At 41.6% G+C, this 21,824-nt stretch overlaps 1 protein-coding gene across 4 annotated transcripts in view; it reads left to right on the top strand.

Annotated features, from left to right (window-relative positions):
* The window catches only part of tle3b (TLE family member 3, transcriptional corepressor b), a 32,329-nt gene extending 13,904 nt beyond the window's left edge, over positions 1–18,425 (top strand). For 2 of the 4 annotated variants that reach the window (XM_053492053.1, XM_053492051.1), the window contains exons 8-21: positions 6,484–6,685; positions 6,854–6,870; positions 9,696–9,812; positions 10,414–10,464; positions 10,662–10,814; positions 11,147–11,282; positions 11,491–11,651; positions 11,903–11,979; positions 12,687–12,936; positions 14,659–14,906; positions 15,082–15,229; positions 15,558–15,708; positions 15,950–16,026; positions 17,985–18,425. In XM_053492053.1, the coding sequence (XP_053348028.1) occupies positions 6,484–6,685; positions 6,854–6,870; positions 9,696–9,812; positions 10,414–10,464; positions 10,662–10,814; positions 11,147–11,282; positions 11,491–11,651; positions 11,903–11,979; positions 12,687–12,936; positions 14,659–14,906; positions 15,082–15,229; positions 15,558–15,708; positions 15,950–16,026; positions 17,985–18,092 (1,896 nt within the window). In that variant the 3' untranslated portion in view covers positions 18,093–18,425. Of the gene's footprint in view, positions 1–6,480; positions 6,686–6,853; positions 6,871–9,695; positions 9,813–10,413; positions 10,465–10,661; positions 10,815–11,146; positions 11,283–11,490; positions 11,652–11,902; positions 11,980–12,686; positions 12,937–14,658; positions 14,907–15,081; positions 15,230–15,557; positions 15,709–15,949; positions 16,027–17,984 lie in introns of all 4 variants that reach the window. The other 2 variants (XM_053492052.1, XM_053492050.1) reach the window with 1 other exon arrangement.
* The last annotated feature ends 3,399 nt before the right edge of the window (positions 18,426–21,824 follow it).

Here is a 21,824-nt window from a genome sequence, read left to right as displayed (position 1 = left end):
CATCAATTGAAATGTAGCAGCAGATAAGATCCTAGAGGTTAGTTAATACGTCATGGTTTTAGTACGTATTTTAGCGTTGTGCAGATTTGCCCTGTCTGTAATGGTCTAATTATTATTTTAATTATTATTATTATTATTATTATTATTCTTTTTTGTAACATGTGATGTGATCTGATGTTTGGATGCCATATTTTATTTGTGCCATCATTTTTCTCAGAATGCGTCATGTGATATAGTTTACATTGTGGCACTGTTTGAGACTGTGTGTGTGTTTAGAGCATTTTTGGAGGTATTCCCCATAACCTTGCGTAGCTGCAGGGATAGAACACATTAAGGTTTTTTCAACAGGAAGTTGAATTTGCAGGAATTGACCAGTCTCGGATGAAATCAAAGTAAATAAATGATCATGTTCAGTTGGTTAAAGGAATGGTCACACAATTTTTCCTCCTACTCAAGATTGATTCATCTGAATGTTAGTTTCAAGAGATAATATAATAGTTTTATTAGTTGTTCGACTTCCATTACTCCATTGATGTATAATCTTGCTTTTACCAAAATGTCTCGGGTGACCCAGACATTCATTATGTGATTATAACCCTCATATCTCCAGTAATAGAGGTGGAATTATTTTAGAAATCTGGACACATCCTTTGAAGATATCTATATTATCGTGGTGAGATTAAATTGGGGGGAAAAAGGCAAAAAATGCGATCATCCACACCACCCAATTACATGGGCTTTTCTGATTTTGTATTTTTGTAAAACAATGCTCAAGGCGTTCCAAATATGCAATAATCTCCTTTGAACAGTTGATCTTGAGATCTGTCTGCTACTTATGCTCTGTAAACCCTCTAACGACTCTAAACTGAGGTGATGTTTGTTAATTGGTGATTTATTTGAGGCTGGTAACTCTAAATGATGGAGAGAAGTTTTGGTCTTGATTTCCCTGGATAGTTTTCACGAGAGCCCGTTCCATCAAATGCACTTGACAATACTGTATTTGAAAGAACTATTCCAGAACAGATTACCGTCATGGCTTGAAATAACAACTGAAGTTATTGTTGATCATAATTCTTAATTACATTTGTGTGCCCAAAGTTTTGACTGGTACATTACTGCTTAATGTCGTTAGAAGCAATAATGAAGGATAAGGAACATATCGATTCACAGATTTTTATTAGATCCCCCTTTTTTTTTTTTTATAAATACCACCTTGCTTTCCTTTCTGACACAATGAGATGATTGGTGAGTGATGTGAAAACATTGCCGACTTCTCCAAGCCATTGACCTTTGGTCACCTTTTGCAGCTTACGTTTCTTTGAGCTTTAGTCTATTTTAGGGTTATGATGATGGTGGAGGTGGTGGTGGTGAGTAGTGAGCGGTGTAGTAGGAGGTTAGAGGGACTGACCCTTCGTGATTACTCCAGCTCGAGGGCAGGGCAGCCCATGAGGCCTCTCTTAGCCAGGCCCGGGCCAGCTCGAGCCAGATATCGGAATTCAATTAAAGCAAATGAGCCAAGACTCTGACCCCCATTTTAAAGGTAATTGCTTCCTCCAGTCCAGCTGAATACAACTGTCCCCAGGACCGTGCCATTTAGCAGACGGCTATTCAGTAGAGCAGTCTGGAGAGAAGGGGGGGTGGGGGGTGTTTAGGGTTGTGTGTGAGCAGTTTAATGCAACTGCTCACACACACTTGTCCTCAGTGTCTCCTTGTTATCCTGATGTTTGGAAAATAGTGGGAGGCAGTCAGGCGGACACATGGTACACACACATTAATGTGCACATGTGTGCACACACACACACACGGTGGTTGAAAAAACAAGCTTTTATATGTTTGATAAAAAGATGGCAAAAGATCAATCTGTGCCCTGGCAGTGAGTAGGAGGGATATGGGAGGGGGTGGAGGTGGGAGGGTTGGTGGGGTGACGGCAATGGGGTCATTAAAGATTCACTGGTAATCGGGAGCCAGCAGCGTTTGGCGCAAACACGCATGCACACATGCACTCACATGCATGCACGCACACACACACTCACACTGGGGTGAGACTGAGGGAGGGAGGAGGTGTAGGGAAGCATGGAATAGAAAAATTGAAAGAGAAGTGGAGAGGAAAGCAGGAGGCAGCAGGTATGGAGATACAGCGAAGGAATGAAAGAGAGGAAATAAGCGTCCAGTTTGTTTTCTGCGATTATTTCAGAAGGTTCCACTTGAAGTGCAGTTAGAGATGTAACAGAAAGCTGTCTCTCCACATAGCCACTTCCACTCTCCTGATAGTACCCTGGCACTTATTTTAATGGGTTTTGCCATTTAAGGGGTGAAGATGTCAGAACTGTAATTTTTCCATATGCTTTCTAGCAGCTTCTGGCGTTTTTTTTAAGCGTAAAGGAAGGAAGTCTGAGAAGGATTTAATTGAGGTGTATACATGGGTCTCAGTTGTTTTGCATGCATGGGCTCCTTTAGCTGTTGGGTAAATTGAAAGCATCCCATTTTGAATGTTCATTCAGTGATCCAGAGCATTAAACCTGCTAAGTAAATAACATTTTGATTTATCTCATTACATTGGCTCTTGTCAAGAGGTTGCCTACATCAGGTACCAAGTGAACACTTAGTTCTCGAAGTTGATGTGTTTTAACATGTGTAAAAATCTGAACGACGCTGACAAGACACAAATTATGATGGATAGCAACTCCAAAAGTGTAGCTCTTGTGCTGTATTCCTGGTGTGCAGTCGTTTGTTTACCAAAAGTCATCCAAGGAAAGGACATCATCTGGATCTGCGTCAGGATCATGGCTCACTGATAGACGTAGGGAGTTAAGGCTGGTCTGTTTGGTGCGATCCAACTGAAGTGCTACTGTAACATAAATTGCTGGAAAAGTTAACGCTGTGCCCATGCTGATCCATGATCTACTGCCAAATGCACCTACGATGGGGATCAGAACTGGACCACAGAGCAATGGAAGAAGGTGGTCTGAAGAATCACATTTTCTTATGCATTATGTCTAGGCCCAGATGCGCGTGTTGTTTAACTGCGGAAGAAATGACGCCAGAATGCACTATTGGATGGAGCCGAGCTGGCGGAGGTAGTGTGATGCTCTGGGCAATGTTCTGCTAAAAAATCCTGAGTTCTGGCATTTACATAGATGTTACTTTGACACCTACCACCTGCCCAAACAATTCTGCTGACCAAATACCACCCCTTCCTGGAAACGGTGTTCCCTGATCGCGGTGTCTTCTTTCAGCCGGGTAATGCACCCTGACACGCTGCACAAAACAGTTCACGAATTGGTTTAAAAACACGACAGAGTTCAAGGTGTTGCTCCGGCCTCCAGATCGACTCCAGATCTCAATGCGACCGAGCTTTTGTGGGATTTGACTTGCAGGACTTAAAGTATCTGCTCCTGACCACTTGGCGTGAGATACAACAGCATACCTTCAGAGGTCTAGGGGAGTCCAGGGCTTGACGGATCAGATCTGATTTGATTGCACCCTGGGGAGGTACTCCATATTAGACAGGTGGTTTTAGTGTTATGGCTGAACTGCTCTTCCTGCTGTAGAGCTATTTATTCCCGAAGACAAAACTTGCACACAGGTGGATGTTATTTGTAGACCACCATTATTGAATGGTTGGAAGTTTGGATTAAGCCCATTTTATATAACTGGCCTGTTAAACAGGTTAAAAACTTGTTAATGAATAGAATACTTTTGTTAAGCATGGGCTTTAATGCTAAGCTTTGTAAAAGCAAATCCAGATCTCTGTTTGCTCTTTGGGTTAAAGGGTATGGGTGTCGAGAAATGGCTCGACTTTGGGTTGAAGCATGCGTTTCCTTAAATTTCATAAAGATGAATAGTTGTTTATTTTCTGTGAAGAATTTCAATGCTTTGAGTGACAGCAAGAAATTAATGTTAGAGGCTCAGTAAAGAAAGCTATTTTATAAGGTATTTTGGTATGTTGGTATTTTCCCCTTAAATCTCCAAAAAGTTTTGGTTTCCTCACATACTTTTTCTGTTCATGCCTGTGCTTGTTTTTTTTTTTATATATATATCATTAACATTTGTTAAACACTGCAGGCATATTTACACATGGGCGTAGCTTCTACACCCATGCTCTTACACACACTCTCTCTCACACGCGCACACACACACCTGTTTGAACAGACAGTCTGCCGCATTGGTTATCTATTCTAGCCAATGTAAATGGTAATCTTTACACTTATCAGTCAACACGTCCCTCATATGCAAAGCAGCCCAGGTTGTGTTATTGCCGTGGTCTTTGTTATAATGAGGAACCCCGCGCTCTCTTTGCATGCTGTTGCTGCAGATTTGGGTTTCAAATTCGGATTTCCATAGAAGCCTACAAGCCGAATCGAGTCTCTCTGATAACACAGCCCTGCGTTTTACATACGATGGGCAGTAAGGTGGGAAGCTTTATCTCAGGGTGAGGTGTGTCACCAGAACACAAATTAAACAGTAGCGTGTGTTTGTGTGGTGTATGACCACTCTGTTGTAATGCGTGTCATATTTATTATGTTGTGTAGCGATGCTTTTTATAGTAACAGAGTGTAGGATATTGTACATTACACTTCAGTAACCTTGGGTAAAGTAGAGAGTGTAATGGCACCTTTTTTTTTTTTTTTTTGGAAACGGATTTGCACAACTAACACAGTGTGTATCATTTTAATTGGCCGTGGAAAGTTAAAAGCACAAGTGAACCTTTAAACGAATAAGGAATGTTTCGAATGCAATTCGATTTAATGATGAGGTGTTATTACAATTATAAAAAATAATAATTATACTCGCCCATATAATTATTATTATTGTATAATGATAATTCTTGATGATGATGATTTATATTATAAGCTTTTGGTCCATACGGGAACGTATGTATAGCAGAGCGTTTCTCTTATTAAAAAATACTAGGTTTAACACCATGCCTTGTTTGAAATAAATGTTTTACTTTGTGCACGAGAGAGCGAATCGTGAGTCAGTTCTGAATGTCTGCGTGTCTTTTTCGTCCTCCACAGCAACAGTCCCATGCTGTCTATCCCACTCTGATGGTCAGTGTGTTGAGCAGTGTGTGTGTGTATGTGTGTGCATGTACAGCAGGAGGCTCGGTCTGGTCGAGACACTGCTCTAACAGTTGCTTTATGCGTTCATGAACTTGCGTGGTACGAGTTTGGTGACGGTACTGGCTTAACTCACGACTGATGTTAATGTAACGACTGAACCGGCTTGCGTTCTTGCCGCTTCTCTGTGTGTGTGAGCGTGTGCGCAAGATCTTTATTAGCCTTAATTCTGTCACACGGCATGGTTTGACGATTATTTCTTTATTTCGCGATGTGTCTCTCCGGAGGGAGGCGATGCATCTGTAATGAGGCAGTTTTATGATTCTTATGGTGCAGAACTCATTAACAACTCCCACCGCACAAGAGTTGTCTTTTTTTTTTTTTTTTTTTCCTCTCTCTCTTTCTGTCGCTCTCTCTCACTTTCTCTTTGTCTTCTCTGTTTTTTCTCCCCGTCATTACCTCTCTCCTTCACAGCTGTAAATGGGGACTATTTAGTTCCGGCCACATTATTGATGACTGAATTAACAAGAACACAACGTAACAGCTAATTGCCCGTTGTTAAATAGGCGTGTCGAAGAGTTTAGACCTGTTTTATTTCTTTCTCTCTCTCTCTCTCTCTCTCTCTCTCTCTCTCTCTCTCTCTCTCTCTCTCTCTCTCTGCACCTGGCTTCTAGCAGAGTTTGTTGATTTTCTCGTTCGCACACACCTAATTCAGTGATTCAATTCATCAGTTAATTATGGGTTTGAGTCGTGTTTAAAACAATGTACTGCCTTAACGTTTCTCATTTCTTCCTTAATGCTCAGATGTTTTTGGTGTGTGTATTGACATGATTTGCACTCTATAACGTACTTCATCGACTGTTCAGCCGATGTATTGCTAACAGCGGATGCTGGGACACAGCGCTCCTGGACATGTTCTCATGAATCCATTTTCCACTGACAAGGTGCTTAAGCCTGAACCTGGAACAGAGTCCAAGGACTCGGAAACGGTGTTGTTTTTGTCACCATGGCAACGGGGTATTTTTATCCCCCTCATGTAAAAAGACTCGAAGCGTGTAGGGGATCTGAAAGATTATCGATGTAACAAAAATGCAGAAGTTCAAGCAAGCGTAAATCAATGGAGTAATAAACATGAGCTAATGTGATGTGTCGTTATGCAAGCTTGTAGCAGTTTTTTTTTTTTTTTTTTTTTTTTTTTAATAATTAATATTCAGCGTTATAATACGAATTATTCAATCTGCACCTTGTGGATGGAAAGGAGGTTCAATCTGAAGACTAACTCAAGTGTCCTGGTGCGTGTACGCACATGTGCGCGTACACGCACGCTTCTCCAGCATTTGTTGTCTCTGTACCTTTTCCCAGCGACCCACTTGGACTTCTCTTTGTGTTTGTGTTGTGTGTTTCTTGCCCTTTCCCACAGCAGCAGCAGCTTCAGGCCCAGCACCTCTCCCACGCGGCACACGGGCCGCCCGTCCAGCTGCCACCTCACCCCTCCAGCCTGCAGCCCCCCGGCCTTCCCCCAGTCACAGGAGCCGGATCCGGTCTGCTCGCACTCGGCGCGCTGGGAAGTCAGGCCCACTTACCGGTCAAAGACGAGAAGAATCATCACGATCTGGAGCACAGAGGTATTTACACAGACTTCATTGCTCATTATCAAGTAGAAATCATACGGTATAAATGTCGAATTTGACTGACTTTAAATGAAATGCAAAGTACTAACTTTATTTATTTATTTTTTCCATGTTTGCCTCCTGCAATCTCATCTTCCTCTTCCCTCATGGGCGCAAACGCAGACCGGGAGTCGAGCACGGTGAGTGTGACGAGGGCATCTGCTTGACATTGACTCTGTTTGCCGACGGCCGCTCCTCGCGTGGTATTAGAGAGCCGAGCCGCATTACTGCACGCTAAGCCCTTTTAAATAAAGTAATGAAAAGGAAATGGAGTCGGGGGGTTTAATCCTGCGTCGCCTTTAATCCAGGTGAAAAATGAGCGACGGCACAGGCCAGGGATTAGCAGCTCCTATAATTTCATCACAATTAAAAAAGACTTTGACTCCGTGTCTTAAAGGATTTGTCCTCTGCACTCCCCCTTGTTCTAGCCTTTCTCCGTCTCGGTGTGTCTCTAGACTCGCAGGACGTTCCAGCTTTCATTCAGGCTTCATTTGTTTTCTGTCTCATCAGACAGGGGCAAGGTTTGCAGCCCCCGAGGCAGCTTCATCTTTCTCTTTATTGTCTGATCCCTCTGTTCTGTTCTGTATCAAATGCCCACTTGTATTCTCTTTGTCCAGTATGCTGGATATGAGTGTGTGTGTGTGTTTGTGTAATTGGCAAGCAGCTTGAATGGGTGCAGTCATGTCTGCAGAAATCAGAGCCTGTTGCTGATTAGCGCTTAGCGCCGCAGTGGCCATTCCGCTCTGCGCCTTCCTGTTGTCACGGGTCATCTGATAGGCCGTCCCAGCTTCACTTATTGAGTGATGTTAAGCCGGCCTTAAAAGGGCAGCCAATTAAACCTGCTGTGGGGCACCAGACATATATATATATATATATACACACACACACACACACACACTCTCTCTTTCTTTCCTCCTCCCTGTCGTGTCATGTTGTCAGTGCTGTCTAGATTTATTTATTATTTTTGGATTAAGATGAGATTGAGACAAGACGCGTAGGCTTGCACTGACAAAGGCTACATTGAGGTGTGGTGTGGCATGGCCAGTCTTCGCCTGGCACCAGTGCCCGGCATCTCTTTGTTTCATCTCCAGGCAGGAGGAGAATTCTTTCTGTCTGGAGGACACTTCCCATAGCCTGACCACATCCTCCTTTTCATCCCCCCTCTTCTCTCTCTCTCTCTCGCTCACTCTTTTCTGGATGAATAGGGCCTAGTGAGAGCCTGGCCTTGGCATATGTGCCCTGGCAGCACCTCTCTCTGGTTTGGGTTGGATGCCATCCTGCTCAGGCATGCCCACAGCCAGTGGCACCGAGTGCCCAGCCAATATGGCTGCCAATTCTCTTTTGCTTGTTTTTTTCCCCCCTTCTTTTCTTCTCCTATCCATCGTATAGTTTTGATTCATTACTAAGCCTTTCTGTTTTGCCATCTCTCTCTTTCTTGTATACACACACAAAACCAGTCTCTAAGTACCTCATTCAGTTTCCTCCTCCCTGTACACCCACTCTCTCTTCCTCACTCCTTTCCTGTCTCTTTTTTTTTTGTGTGGTGGAAACCCACCAAGAGCAATAAAGCGAGTGAGTGGTCTTGGCAAAAGGCCAAACAGCATGGGTAAGACGAACACTCAGTCAGTCTCTTTCCTGCGGTGCCCTTGTTCAGCCCTGCTAAATGTAGAGAGAGGTTAACTGTTGGCTTGTGTTTGGCTTGGTGGATACAGGAGGAGAGGAAAACAAGCTGTCCTCTGGCTGGTTAACTCTCAGGGAGGGAGGCTGTTGATTCTGGTCAGCTTGTTTACGTTTCGCTCGGTCGCCCCTCCTCCTTCCCTCTCGTCCATCCCATCATGTCGCCGTATCCTTGCTGTCAGGACCGCTTCCCTCCTGCCTCACTGTCCACTTGGCGTGTCGTGCCTGGGCGAGGCTGCGTGCCTACAGGGTTGGCGCGGAGCATTCGAAGCGTAGTGCCCCTCGACCCGCTCCTGTCTTCAGCCCCGAGTTTGTTCAGCTGTCCTTCCTGCTTCGCATCAGTGAGCCTGGACGCCCCTGAGCTCCTCTCCGGCTGCCAGTCCAGCGTTGATGTAACACGGCATGGAGCTTAACCCTCTGCTCTGGCCGTGTTTACTTTCGACAAGGGCTGGATTTACACACGCATATGTCCCAGTGGCCTCGAGTTACCTCTGATATTTGTGTTAGAGTTATTTAGAGCGCCATCCATCCCTCCAGGTTGTACCTTTGCGGCTACAGAGAGGTTCTTTTATGTTCTCAAGCCTCTGAATGATGTTCAGCGGCACCAAGGGTGTTAAAACAGTCATTAAATGTCATAACTATAATCTACGCAGCAGTGAGTGGCATTATGATATCATAGTACTTAGCAATAGATGTTCTAGCTTAACATGTTTTAAATCAAATTAGTCATAACGTGTTGATTAATTTTTCTGTAACAGAAGCTCTGACCGTAGTGTCAGCTCTATTTCACTTGGTTACTTTATATTCCACAGCATTAAATTTTCAAATAGGTTAAAAAAAAAAAAAAGACGTGTTGTTCCCTAAATTAAAATTGCCAGTACTTGTTTGACTGCTTAGCCATAAAAGAAATAAAAACGTGTCCAAATATACTGCTATTATAAGGAAATTTTAAAAAATAATGTTTTTTTTTTTTTTTTTGGTACAATAACAAAGCCCCCTCACACCACCTGATTGTAGATAATTTTTTTACAAAGGCGTGCTCCGGCATGTTACGTTTCCAGCTAGACAGTTCTGAAGATTTCAACAAACCTTTCAGAAGCGTCTCACAATATCGATGATCTATTTTAACGTTCCTCCAGGTGCCATGAATAGATGTCCAAACTTTCAGAATTGTCATCTGCTTGTAGCTACTTTTAAGCAATGAAGAAAACTACACTGTGACTTGTTTAAGCCTTCGTCATGTCATTAGCAAACGCCCTGACCGCTTTCTGTTCCCTCGTTCCTGCAGAATAACTCGGTGTCGCCGTCGGACAGCCTGAGGGCCAGCGAGAAACACAGGGCCTCGTCCGATTACAGCTTGGATCCAAAGAAACGCAAAATGGAGGAGAAGGACAACTTGAGATACGTAAGTACACATGCTTACAACGCTGGTGGTTTGTTTTTGGAACTTAGAGAAAGCACCTCTTCTCAGGTTTCTCAGGCTGTTTTTTAAAAAAGCAGACCACCGGCATCCAGATGTTCAGCATTCCAACCTAAATCATTCACTATACCTTTTAATGAATTTTGGTTGTTTTTCATGCTTGTATACACCGACCAGCCGCAACATTAGCACCGCCGGCAGGTCACCGGAATAACATTATCAGTTATATACCAGTAAACTGCTGACCGGATCATGGGCACCCAGGGCTCAACTATGTTTGTAGCCTGTCTGGTCCGATCCCACAGGAAAGCAAATGTAGTTTACTCTTCCTGAGATAGAAAGGTATCAGAATGCTCAGCGCATAATTGCCTGCTGCATATGGGACTTGGCAGGCAATGTTTTTGATCCAGCCACTAAATTCCCCCAGATCCCAATCCAATCAAGCACCCATGGAATACGCTGGACCAAAAAAAAAAAGTCTGATCTGAGGTGGAGATACTGGGCTTTAAGGTTTTGTGTTTTACTGATGTAGCTGATTGCTATACACTTCCTAAGTTTTTTTTTCTGTTTTGTTTTTTGGCTGTAGGACAGCGACGGTGACAAAAGCGATGACCTGGTGGTTGACGTTTCCAATGAGGTTTGTAAACCACTCGGCGCTAAAAACAATGTTTATACTGATATCTTTGATATGATTAGCGATTAGAAGACACTGTGCTACTTTCCTCACTCACGCCCATCTAGTTAGTAAACATTTAAAAGTTAGTGTTGGTGTGAAAGCCAAAGGTAAATAGCAATGTTACTCAAGCACTTATCATGTTTGCTTTCTCTCTACAGGACCCACCCACTCCGAGGGGAAGCCCCTCCCACTCTCCCCCAGAGAACGGCCTGGACAAAGCCCGCGTGCTGAAGAAAGACGCCCCGAACAGTCCAGCCTCTGTGGCTTCATCCGGGAGCACGCCGTCTTCCAAAGCCAAGGATCATGCTCATGTAAGAGCCGAGCCTTAACCCCCTGTCGCCCTGCTGTCTCTACGCCAGTTCTTTGTTATTACAGTGACATCATAGAGATAACGGACTCGCCGTTTCTCTGCATATAAACCAGCCGAGTAAAGAGATTAAAAAGAGAGTGCAAAGATAAAGCGGCTTTTCCTTCTTCTCTTCCTGTCTGGATGGTGCAGGAGCGTCGATTTAATCCAGATTATAATAAGCTGTCAAGATTTGATTGGATTAGCAAGAGAGAGCTCTCTGATCATCTGTGGATTTGTGCTTTTGCAGTTTTTAGCTTGGCTGTTTTTGTAATTCTGGGCTGCTGATTTGTTTAGAATGATAAATCCTCGACGCCGGGCCTGAAGTCCAACACTCCCACCCCACGCAACGACGCACCCACCCCAGGAACCAGCAGTACCCCAGGACTCAGGCCCATCCCAGGGCCCAAACCTCTTGGCATGGAGGTGTTGGGTAAGAACACGCACACATCTACATAAAATTGTTTACTTTAGTGTGTGTGCGCATGTGTATGTCTGTGTGCTATGATAATTTTTTTTTAAACAAATTTCCAAAACAGTGTCTGTGATGTGCTGCTCTATGCTTCACTAAAACTTTGTTATGCAAATGTGCCTCGTTGCACTCCGGCAAACCAAATGACGGTATTAAAATGTTTTTGCAGCTCCTGCACTGCGGACTCCTCTGTCCTACGCCGCTCCATTTGCGATGATGGGTCATCACCCAGAGATGAACGGCTCGCTCTCCAGTACAGGTGTCTACGGCCTCATCTCGCCTCAGATGAGTGCAGCGGCCACGGCGGCAGCTTATGGTCGACCGCCCATGGTGAGATTCCTCCCTCCCTCCCCCTCTCTCCTATCACCACCTGCGTCTCCCGGTCACATAATCTTCCTTTAAATATCACCTTGGCGTGTGTGCTGTCTCACTTGATCTTTTGAACTGGGTGTGACTGGCTTAGTGCGGAGAAGTGCTGCCTGCATGTTTTCACAAGCCTTCCTGTAGTGAAGAGAAGAGGGTTAGTGTGGCGATACAAGCTGTGCTCTGTTGTTCAGTTGTGCGCACGTTTGTTTTCACAGCCTGGATTCGATCCACATCCTCACATGCGGGCTCCAGGGCTCCCAACCGGCCTGACGTCCATCTCTGGAGGAAAACCGTAAGTGCATCTGTCAATGTTTTGTTGCGTAGATGTGCGTGAATTAGCTAGCAGTTCAGGTTGGAGCATTCAGAGGGCGGAGCCTAGTGGGTTTTACAGCATCACTAGTATAAATATGAGCACGACATGTAGTGTAGAACATTAGTTTGTATTAATGTCAAGTACAGCTGCGGAAGTCAAACGCTACAATGCTTGTTTATATATATATATATATATATATATATATATATATATATATATATATAATTTATTTATTTATATATATATATATATATATATATATATATAATTTATTTATTTATATATATATATATATATATATATATATATATATATATATATAATTTATTTATTTATATATATATTTTATATATATAAACAATTGATGGTATCCGAGCACTAATGAAACGCTGGGATTAATGCAATTTTTTTTTTTTAGTAGATGGCAAATGTATTGAGAAATAAAGCTTGTTTTCACTCATAGTAATAGTATTTGTAGTTACTAGGTTTTAACTTGAATGCCCCTCATACAGTACAATAAATCATGGTCTCCTAAAGAATACCACTTATTATAGACACATTGCAACTTTAAAGCAATTATTATTGGACACTTGGATGTTACATTAGGGTTTACATAGAAAAAAAAAACTGTGCAGGTTTTTTATTTTACTAAACAATTTTTTCTTCTGACTTTCTGTTCCAAACAGAGCGTACTCGTTCCACGTCAGTGCAGACGGTCAGATGCAGCCCGTCCCTTTTCCTCCAGATGCGCTGATCGGCCCAGGCATCCCCCGCCATGCACGTCAGATTAACACGCTAAGCCACGGTGAGGTGGTCTGTGCTGTCACCATCAGCAACCCAACACGCCACGTTTACACGGGTGGAAAGGGATGTGTCAAGATCTGGGACATCAGCCAGCCTGGCAGCAAGAGCCCCGTCTCCCAACTGGACTGCCTGGTAATGACCTGGGGCTTTGGGTTAAGCTCGAGTTCGCTGCTTGAAATGACGTGTAGGAAACATTTGACTAGCGACTAGTGCTAAGTAAAAGACCGACTCTGCGGGTACCGCGCACATGGTTTTATTAGAATTATGCAAACCTGTGGGTAAAAGCTGGCGAGCAAGGTCAACGGTGTTGCTTTTAATAATTCCTTATTTGTAAACCCTAACCAGTGAGTTGTTCCTGTAGGGCTAATCAATCCCAGTACTTCCCATCTGCACCATTGTGGTCTTAGGCATAGCAGGCTGCAAGGTTTTAACAGAAGGCTGTCAGTCAGCCATAGCCCGTAAAAATATGCATCAGAATTGGTCTAATGAACTGCTGCTGCTGTCATTAGTTTTTTTTATATATTTAAATTTAATCATCATCATCAGTGTTACTATGCTTTCACCCCTCCGAATCAAGACACGACCAGGTCGTATATACAAGGTGTATATTTAATAAACAAATTAAACCTATGCATATTTTTTAAAGGATGAAGAAGCTCCAAAATGTCTTCCATAAAGCATATACTTTTGATCTGCCCAAGTTTTAATACCATAAGAAAACAATTTCTACCAGAACAAGATTAAAAAAGATATTCTGCAAGACAAAATCAGAAACTTTTACAATTTATCAAAAATGCACCTAAAGAACCTAATGTAAAGTCTTGTTCATCTGGCCAAGGCCATGCTATAATGTGATACTTGTTTATTTTTATTTACTTTTCCCACAATTCTTAAATCCATTACATTATAACATAATATTGTATTGGTTCTAATAAATCAGTTTAATGTTTGATATGTATCTGCCATTAAATAGCCTGGGAAGCTGATAGGGCAATAAATCACAATACAAACAAACATCAGTGTTACTGGGTATTTAGTGTAAGTTTGGAATGTTAATCATTTTTTTCCCTCTTTACTAAGACTTTATTAGGAACAGACAGCTTTATCGACAGCCATCTGTTTTATATCTGTACACAAACTAACTTTTTAACTCTTAAAAATCCGTCTCAAATGATTATTGCGATATAGCTCATGCAATTTCATTGATGCTTATTATTTTTTTTTTTAGAGGTTAAAGTTTTCCTGCATGTTAGTATTTCTCCACAGCGAAGAGAAAGGTGTGGTGGGCGGAGGGGGGTTGAAAGGACAGCGTAGATGTGATGAGCTGTTCAGTGGCTATCATAAAGTGATTTAATTTGTCTGAAAGCTCCCGGTTATCGATCCGGCCCTGCCAGTGATCCAGGCTTCTGTTAATCTGAAAATGTGCTGCATCCTCTCTGGAACTCCAACTAGAAACCTTTTAAAAGATACCCACCACAACCGCCCCCGACCACCCCCGCTTGCATGCATTTAGCTCCAAGCTCTTATCAGGCTTTTCTCCTTCTCCAATAACCTTCATAATCACCACGCTGAAAGGGAAAGGCTGCGGAAAGAAAGGCTGCTTGCTCTCTTGAAACCGTGGCATTTTGTTTTCACTTCTTGCAAAGCACCGATTATTACAGGGAGTCGAGAAGGAGATGCATTACAAAAGACTGGGCGGGGAAAATTACATTAGATTACATGGTGTTCCCGGAATATTCGAGAAGAAATTTCCTTAGGGTACTTGAACAATTGCGTTTTTATAAACTAGCACTTTTTGACTCGCATTGTTCTCAGTCTCTCTCTCTCTCTCTCGTTCTCTCTCGCCGTCTTTAGAACAGAGATAATTACATTCGCTCGTGTAAGCTGCTCCCAGACGGTCGCACACTGATCGTGGGTGGCGAGGCCAGCACTCTGACCATTTGGGACCTGGCCTCTCAGACGCCGCGCATCAAGGCTGAGCTGACCTCGTCGGCCCCGGCCTGCTACGCTCTGGCCATCAGCCCTGACGCCAAGGTCTGCTTCTCCTGCTGCAGTGACGGAAATATCGCCGTGTGGGACTTGCACAACCAGACCCTTGTCAGGTGAGGATGGTGTTTTAGTGGCTTGTCATGAGCAAATCTCCTGTGTACAATTACTGTGGAAGAGGAGGAAAATCAACAACACTGCATCTCTGTCTCTCTATTGTGTCCTTATACATCACCTGTAGTCAGTACACAAAGTGTAAAATCCTTTTTTGTTTTGCTGCTGGTTCTTCAGGCAGTTCCAGGGTCACACAGATGGTGCAAGTTGTATAGATATTTCTCATGACGGCACCAAGCTGTGGACGGGAGGCCTAGACAACACTGTCCGTTCCTGGGACCTGAGAGAGGGACGACAGCTCCAGCAGCATGACTTCACCTCACAGGTAAAACTCATTAACCTCTCATTAATTATGTAATCGTGACATGACTTGACAGAAAACCGCTGTTTTTAGACAATTATGACTTTGATTATCATGCTTAGGGCACGCTGTGTCGACCCTCTGAAACGTGAAAGCCAGACTTCTAGTCTTCATTAGAGATTAATTTCAGCAACATGTCTAGAAATTTGACTGACTGACCCATAGACCTTTCTCTTTCCTCATTGAGTGCAGTCAGTTTGCATTGTGCAAGACAGTTCTGAAGAACATGGCCAGAAAAGTTTACCGAGTGTGACCGTATGTGAGTGAATAACTTCTGACATCTCTTTTGCAGATCTTCTCTCTGGGCTACTGTCCGACTGGTGAGTGGTTGGCCGTAGGGATGGAGAGCAGTAACGTGGAGGTTCTCCACCACACCAAACCAGACAAATACCAGCTACACCTGCATGAGAGCTGTGTTCTCTCCCTCAAATTTGCCTACTGTGGTAAGGCATCTGATAGTTCTTTTTTCTTTTTTCTTTTTTGTTTTCTGTTGATTGCCTTTTTGCATGCACTAAGCTGCTCTGCTGGGCTGTACACAAAACAAGCTGGTGCTTTAAATGGAAATGCCTCCATCACCTTGCTTCTGTCCTTGGCCATTCAAGTGTTTCCTTTCAGAGCAGCAAGAGTGTATGCATATGTTCTCTCTCTCCTCCCGTTCTAACTCTTGATGTTTCCGCTCTGAAGGTAAATGGTTTGTGAGCACAGGGAAGGACAATCTGCTGAATGCCTGGAGGACGCCGTACGGCGCCAGCATTTTCCAGGTACGTGACTCAATAACTGACTCGCTCTCATTCCGCACCGCAGTGTGGCCCCGATGGGACCGAGATTGATGTGTTCTTTAGCAGAAGCCGTGCAGGCTGGGATGGTAATTTCAAAGCTTTTAACTCGCTGACTGGGAAGAGCGTAGGTGGCGATGATGTGCATGAAGCAACATGAGAGGTTGAAGAACCTTCGCGCGAGATTGACACGTTTGAAATGCCACCAGAACGAAAGCTTCTATATTTAAGAAACAAAAGAGCTTTGTTATTATTATTTTAGTATACCAGAGTACTTTTGTCATGTTTTGTTGGTCAGAAGGTGTTGGTTAACAGCAGCATTGATAGAATTACTAACAAATCACAGGTTTACAGTATGAGTCAAAAGTTTGGACATGTATTACATAATGTTTTTATTGTCAACACTGTATTTTAATAGGTAAAAAATAATAAAATGATGACAGAACAACTATAAAATATTTTGAGCTATTTAAAACATTGATTACATAATTCCATAATTGTTCTGTCATCAGTTTAATATCTTCACCTATTAAAATACAATGTTTTAAATGGCTCAAAATATTTTATAGTTTCGATTCTACAAAGTTGCCACTGTTTGCTTTGGCGACAGCTTTGTACACTCTTGGCATTTTCTGTCAGCCTCATGTGGTAGTCACCACCCAAAGGTGTTGGCTGCTTTTCCTTTCCTTTTCTTCGGTCCAACTCATTTTAAAACTACTTCAATTAAATTTGGATTGGGTGATTAGGGAGGACGGGTCATCCATCACTTTCCATCTTGGACACATAGCCTAGACCTAGAGGTGTGTTTGTGGTCATGGTCATGTTGGACAACGAATGATGGTCCCACTAAGTGCAAACCAGATGGGATGGTATGTCGCTGCAAAATGCTGTGGTAGCTGTGCTGGTTAAGTGTGCCAGTCTCAAACAGTGAGAACCACTTCATGTGAGAACCACACAATGAGAAACTGTCTGTTTATCCTCTCTATATCAAATAAAAACATGGCAGAACCGAAAATCTTAAATTCTGACTAATCAGACTAAAGGAAAGTTTTTCACAGATTTTAATGTCCTTGTGGTTTTTTGGCCTAACAAGTCCCATCTGCTGGTTGTTCTTCTGAAGTCACGGATTCTTTGCCGCAATTCAACCATGACTCTCCGTCTCCTCTTAGTCGTGGATGTTGAAATATGTTTGCCGCTTGAACTCCGAGAGACATTTACAGTATGTGGGCTCTAATCTGAGGTGCTGTAAACCTGTGGTTTCTGAGGCTGGACATTTTCATAAACTTATCCTCTGCAGCAGAGGTAGTTCTTGGCCTTTTCTTTCTGGTCAAGAAAGAGTGAAATGACACGGATTACCTTTTGGTTAGGCACCTCCATGAAGTGAAAACCTTTTTAATTAACTACCTTGTGTATATGACGGGAGAATCCCATGAGTATGCCAAGCTGTTATCAGTGCTAAATGTACTTTGGACAATCTAAAGTGAAAAACATGTTCTGGGTTGTTTAGCACTTTTTTTTTTTTTTGGTTTACTCTATTTCCATACGTGTTCTTTCAAAGTTTGAATTTCCTCGGTATTAATGTGCAATGTCGAAAGAAAAAAATAATAATAAATTGGAAAAAACCTGAAGGAGTCGGTGCGTCTGAACTATTTACTGGTAGTGTATTTTAGTGCTCATGTTAATAGATTTTTATTTTATTTTTTTATTTTTTTACCTGTTGTAATTGTAATTGTTGGGAAAGTGCTATAGTATAAGAGAAATAAACACTTTAGGACATGGAATTAATGGACAGTGATTAATCTCATTACCTGGTCTGATTGTTTTTATTCTTTGCTTTACATAATAATTATGCTTCAAAATAAGTTCTGGCTAAGTCAGTCTTTGATGATGAGTTTCTTAATCATGGTGATAGTAACACTTTTTATTTCCTTTTCTTTTACCAGTCTAAGGAGTCCTCATCTGTCCTGAGCTGTGACATCTCTGCTGATGACAAATACATCGTTACAGGATCTGGTGACAAAAAAGCCACAGTGTATGAAGTCATCTACTAGGTTTTGGAGCGATCCACTAAATTCAAGGACCTGCGACTAGAGCTTATTTTGAGCTCATTAACAGTTGAACCGGAGTGTGATCCCTTACCCTTCCTCCAAAGAACTCCAAGATACAAAACCATGCTGGGGTTCGATTTCAACTGGGAATTAATATGTGATGTTTTTGATCCTTTTTTTGTGATACTGGACTCGTCTGCTACAGAACCTTTTGGAGAGACCGCTCCAACAAATCTGAGGACCGCTACCGGATGGCACTGAAGAAGTCCGTTTTGTCTTGCCTTTTTACATTCAGTCTGGTTATAAGGTGTGTGTGTGTGTGTGTGTGTGTGTGTGTGTGTGTGTGTGTGTGTGTGTGTGTGTGTGTGTGTGTGTGTGTGTGTGTGTGCGCGCGCGTAAATGTGTGTGATTGTGTGCGAGTGTGTGAAGATTCCATCAGTTATTAGACTTTTTTGCTTTTGTTTTGTCGAAAAACTGATCTGTGATGCAACATGAAGCAGTGCTTCATTTTTAGCCTCTCGCTCCCTGGACGATTTGTGCAAAGTGTATATATGGAGTAATAAAAACATTTTATAAATATATATGATTATATGTACATATATATATTTCCTTGTCCTTGTATACTTGTGATAGGTTTTTTTTTGTCCTCATGTCCTCGATGCTTGATAAAACTGTAGAATAGGACCTGCTTTTTTTTCTTCTTTTTTTTTTTAGGTGGATATGTCTTCTTTTTCTTTTTTTTTTTTGTAAGCGGACTCTGGGTTGTCAATTAAACTGCCCACTTCAGGACGGACATGGTGTTGAACACGGACCTTTTAAAAAGCTTGGCTGGATTGTTTGGGACATTAAAGGTATGCCGCAGCTATGGATAATCCATTTTGGACATTAAGGATGGTAGTTTCACGGACAATGCCAAATAGCGTTAGACTCTGCCAAGTCCTGGAGAGAGAGAGACTGAGAGCACCCAGAGGAACTTGGAGAGATTTTTGTAAATTAAAACCAATATTAAAGTTGGACAGTTGACTAACTGTATCATTGTCTGTTCCTTTGGCCTCATTTGATGTTTTATTGATCTTAATGGAAACATGTGGGCAGGGCAGGTAAAGGGAGTTCCCTTCATCAGTCTGTTATTCGCTTGAAGCAAAAAAAAAAAAAAACATTTTAATCACTGTACACACAACAAAGAATTATGGCTGCTCTCTGATGGAGAGTGCAGGATTCCAAGTGTTTTTACAACCTCCTCTTGACCGTGGTGATGAGCTGAAGCATGCTGCTTTGTGTGGGAGTGTGTTTAAGCGAAAGTGGAACTTCTGAAATGTGATCTAATCCATTCACATTGGCCTGTGTTTGCACTACTGTAGAAGCAGCATTGAGTCCAGGTCCTCATGTCTTTCTTTTGCTCAGTACTCCTTACTTTCCTTTACACCAAATTGTGCAGCAATCTCTGTCAACACTGTCAACAAATCAATAAACTTTATAAAAAATAAAAAAAAAAAGAAGAAAAAGAAAGAATCCACTTGCAACTCCTCCTGAACATTTGGTGGATTCCTTTTGTTAAGTGTTAAGCTCTTATTTTTCTCCAGTGTGCATTAAAAATGAATGAATGTACCAGAACATTAGGAGTAGAGTTTTGAGGAGATAGAAGTTATATGCAGTAAACATAACCGTCGGATCGTTTAAAGTGCATGAGCAGCCGAATTGTGAGGAGATCGGAGTCTAATCAGACTTGTAGTTGAAAAGAAGCACTGTAAAAAGAAACCATGTGGAAAATAAATGACTAAGCAGTTAAACGGGTCACATCAGTAAATAAACAAGCAAAGCCTAATTTTCCGAGTAACACAGAGTGTGCTGCACTGGAAAGCTGCAAGTTTTTACTTCTCATTAGCTACATTAGCATTTTGTTTGATTTCTTTTTAAATCGTTTATTTAATTACTTTTTTTTTCGCTCAGTACATGGGTTTTAATTCTTTTGGCAAAGGCCTTTTTTAAATCTAACTGCTCATTTATTGTAGTCTTTGTTTTATATATATATATATATATATATATATATACACGCGCACACACAGGTAAAAAAAAAAATGTATATGTTCTAACCCTCATACTTGTATATTAGTGGGTGCAGCATACAACTTGAAGCTTCGAGGACTTTGCAACTATTTTTACATACCTAATGAGCTTTTGCAGGCATTGACTGTAAAATATCACCACTGAGTGTAATAAAAGAACCGGCAATACAGGAGCAGTACTAAGAAGAACAAAGTGTTTGTGCATTGATCTTACTGAGAACATTCTGGGAACATTTGGTTTTGGTTCTGAGAATCTGTCTTTAATACGTCACAGCTTTGTAAATGGTTGAAATAAAAAAAAAATCAAACCTAAAAGCAACCTTTGGTGAACTTTACTTTTAAGACAAAAATGCTTCCTTGAATGTTATGATTACCTAACAATGCCCAAAAGCAGTCAGCAGTAATCTTCCACTCAGTTATCATACAATCATATTCAGCGTTGTGTTTTAAATTGCTTTTAAATTCTTTGAAGTTTACATTTACCTTAAGTTACTAGATAATAAAGTCACTAGTCTAGCGCCTCCTTCTGAGAGGCGGTGTGTTACGTACAGGTGCATAGATGGGAGACAGATCGTTTGAATGTTTTTTTTTTTGTCATTTACATGGTAATCCCTTTAGAGATTAAAGTCTGCCCCTGTGTACGAGAATGGGTTTATAATGGAGTGTACCTCGAGCCACAGATTTGCATGTGTGAGGCAGCTTGGAAATACTATTAGCATGGTCAAGCTATGACATTTTCTGCTATACATATGCAGTATCTCACAAATTAGAATATTAAAACTTTTTTTTGTATATTGCCAATTTCTTACATGTAAATGTAATCCAACAATTCAGATGAGTGGAAGGCTGCTATTAAAGCAACCAGGTCTTCAATACCACCTCAGCAGTGCTATAGACTGATTGCCTTCATGCCGTACATAAGTTATCACACTTTTCAGAAGTTGGACATTTCTGTATTGTAAAATATTTTTCCATTTATTTTTTTAGATTAACTTCCCCGTGCTTTAAAACTGAAGATTTTCCTGAACTGAAATATATCTCTTTTGCATGTATCTTAACCAAAGCGTTCTTGCTTTGGGTATCATCCAAATCATTCAGGCTGTGTCCCGTCAGCTAAAGTCTCTCCTGGCATTTAAATACCAGCCACGTGGTAAATAATTGCTATTAACCTTAGTCAGTTTTACTTTATTGGCTAATTTATTGTTATTAATTGGTAATTAGGTAGTTTGAATATTTCAAAAATTGTCTACAATTGTCTGTAAGGAGTGCTCTTCTCTGTTTTAATGATGATGAGGATGAGCAGAAGTATCTCTAACATTTTACCAGCTAGAGTCTGATTACAAACTGCATTGATTAGGATTGTCAGTTTGGCTGTGCTATCTGACTTTATCAAATTGCGTTCAAAATGTTCACTCTTTGAGGGGTGTACACTTAGCCATAAAGGTTTTAGATGTACTGTATTTAAACAAACTGCCTTTTTGCATTTATTATTGCCTGCTTAGTTGATTTTGTCTTTGAAGGTAGATGCCAATACGAGGTTAAATAGTCACCTAAAAAATTGACATAATTTTGGTAAAATATATCTGTTTTCTGAAAGTAGAGGCGCCCCAGCCTGTGGGCATATATAAAAATATGCAAAATATATTACATATATTTTTAATGAGTGGAT

Source organism: Clarias gariepinus, chromosome 3, assembly GCF_024256425.1.
Source record: "Clarias gariepinus isolate MV-2021 ecotype Netherlands chromosome 3, CGAR_prim_01v2, whole genome shotgun sequence".
In the NCBI taxonomy this organism is placed as follows: domain Eukaryota; kingdom Metazoa; phylum Chordata; class Actinopteri; order Siluriformes; family Clariidae; genus Clarias; species Clarias gariepinus.
This window is presented reverse-complemented; position numbering and strand designations above follow the sequence as displayed.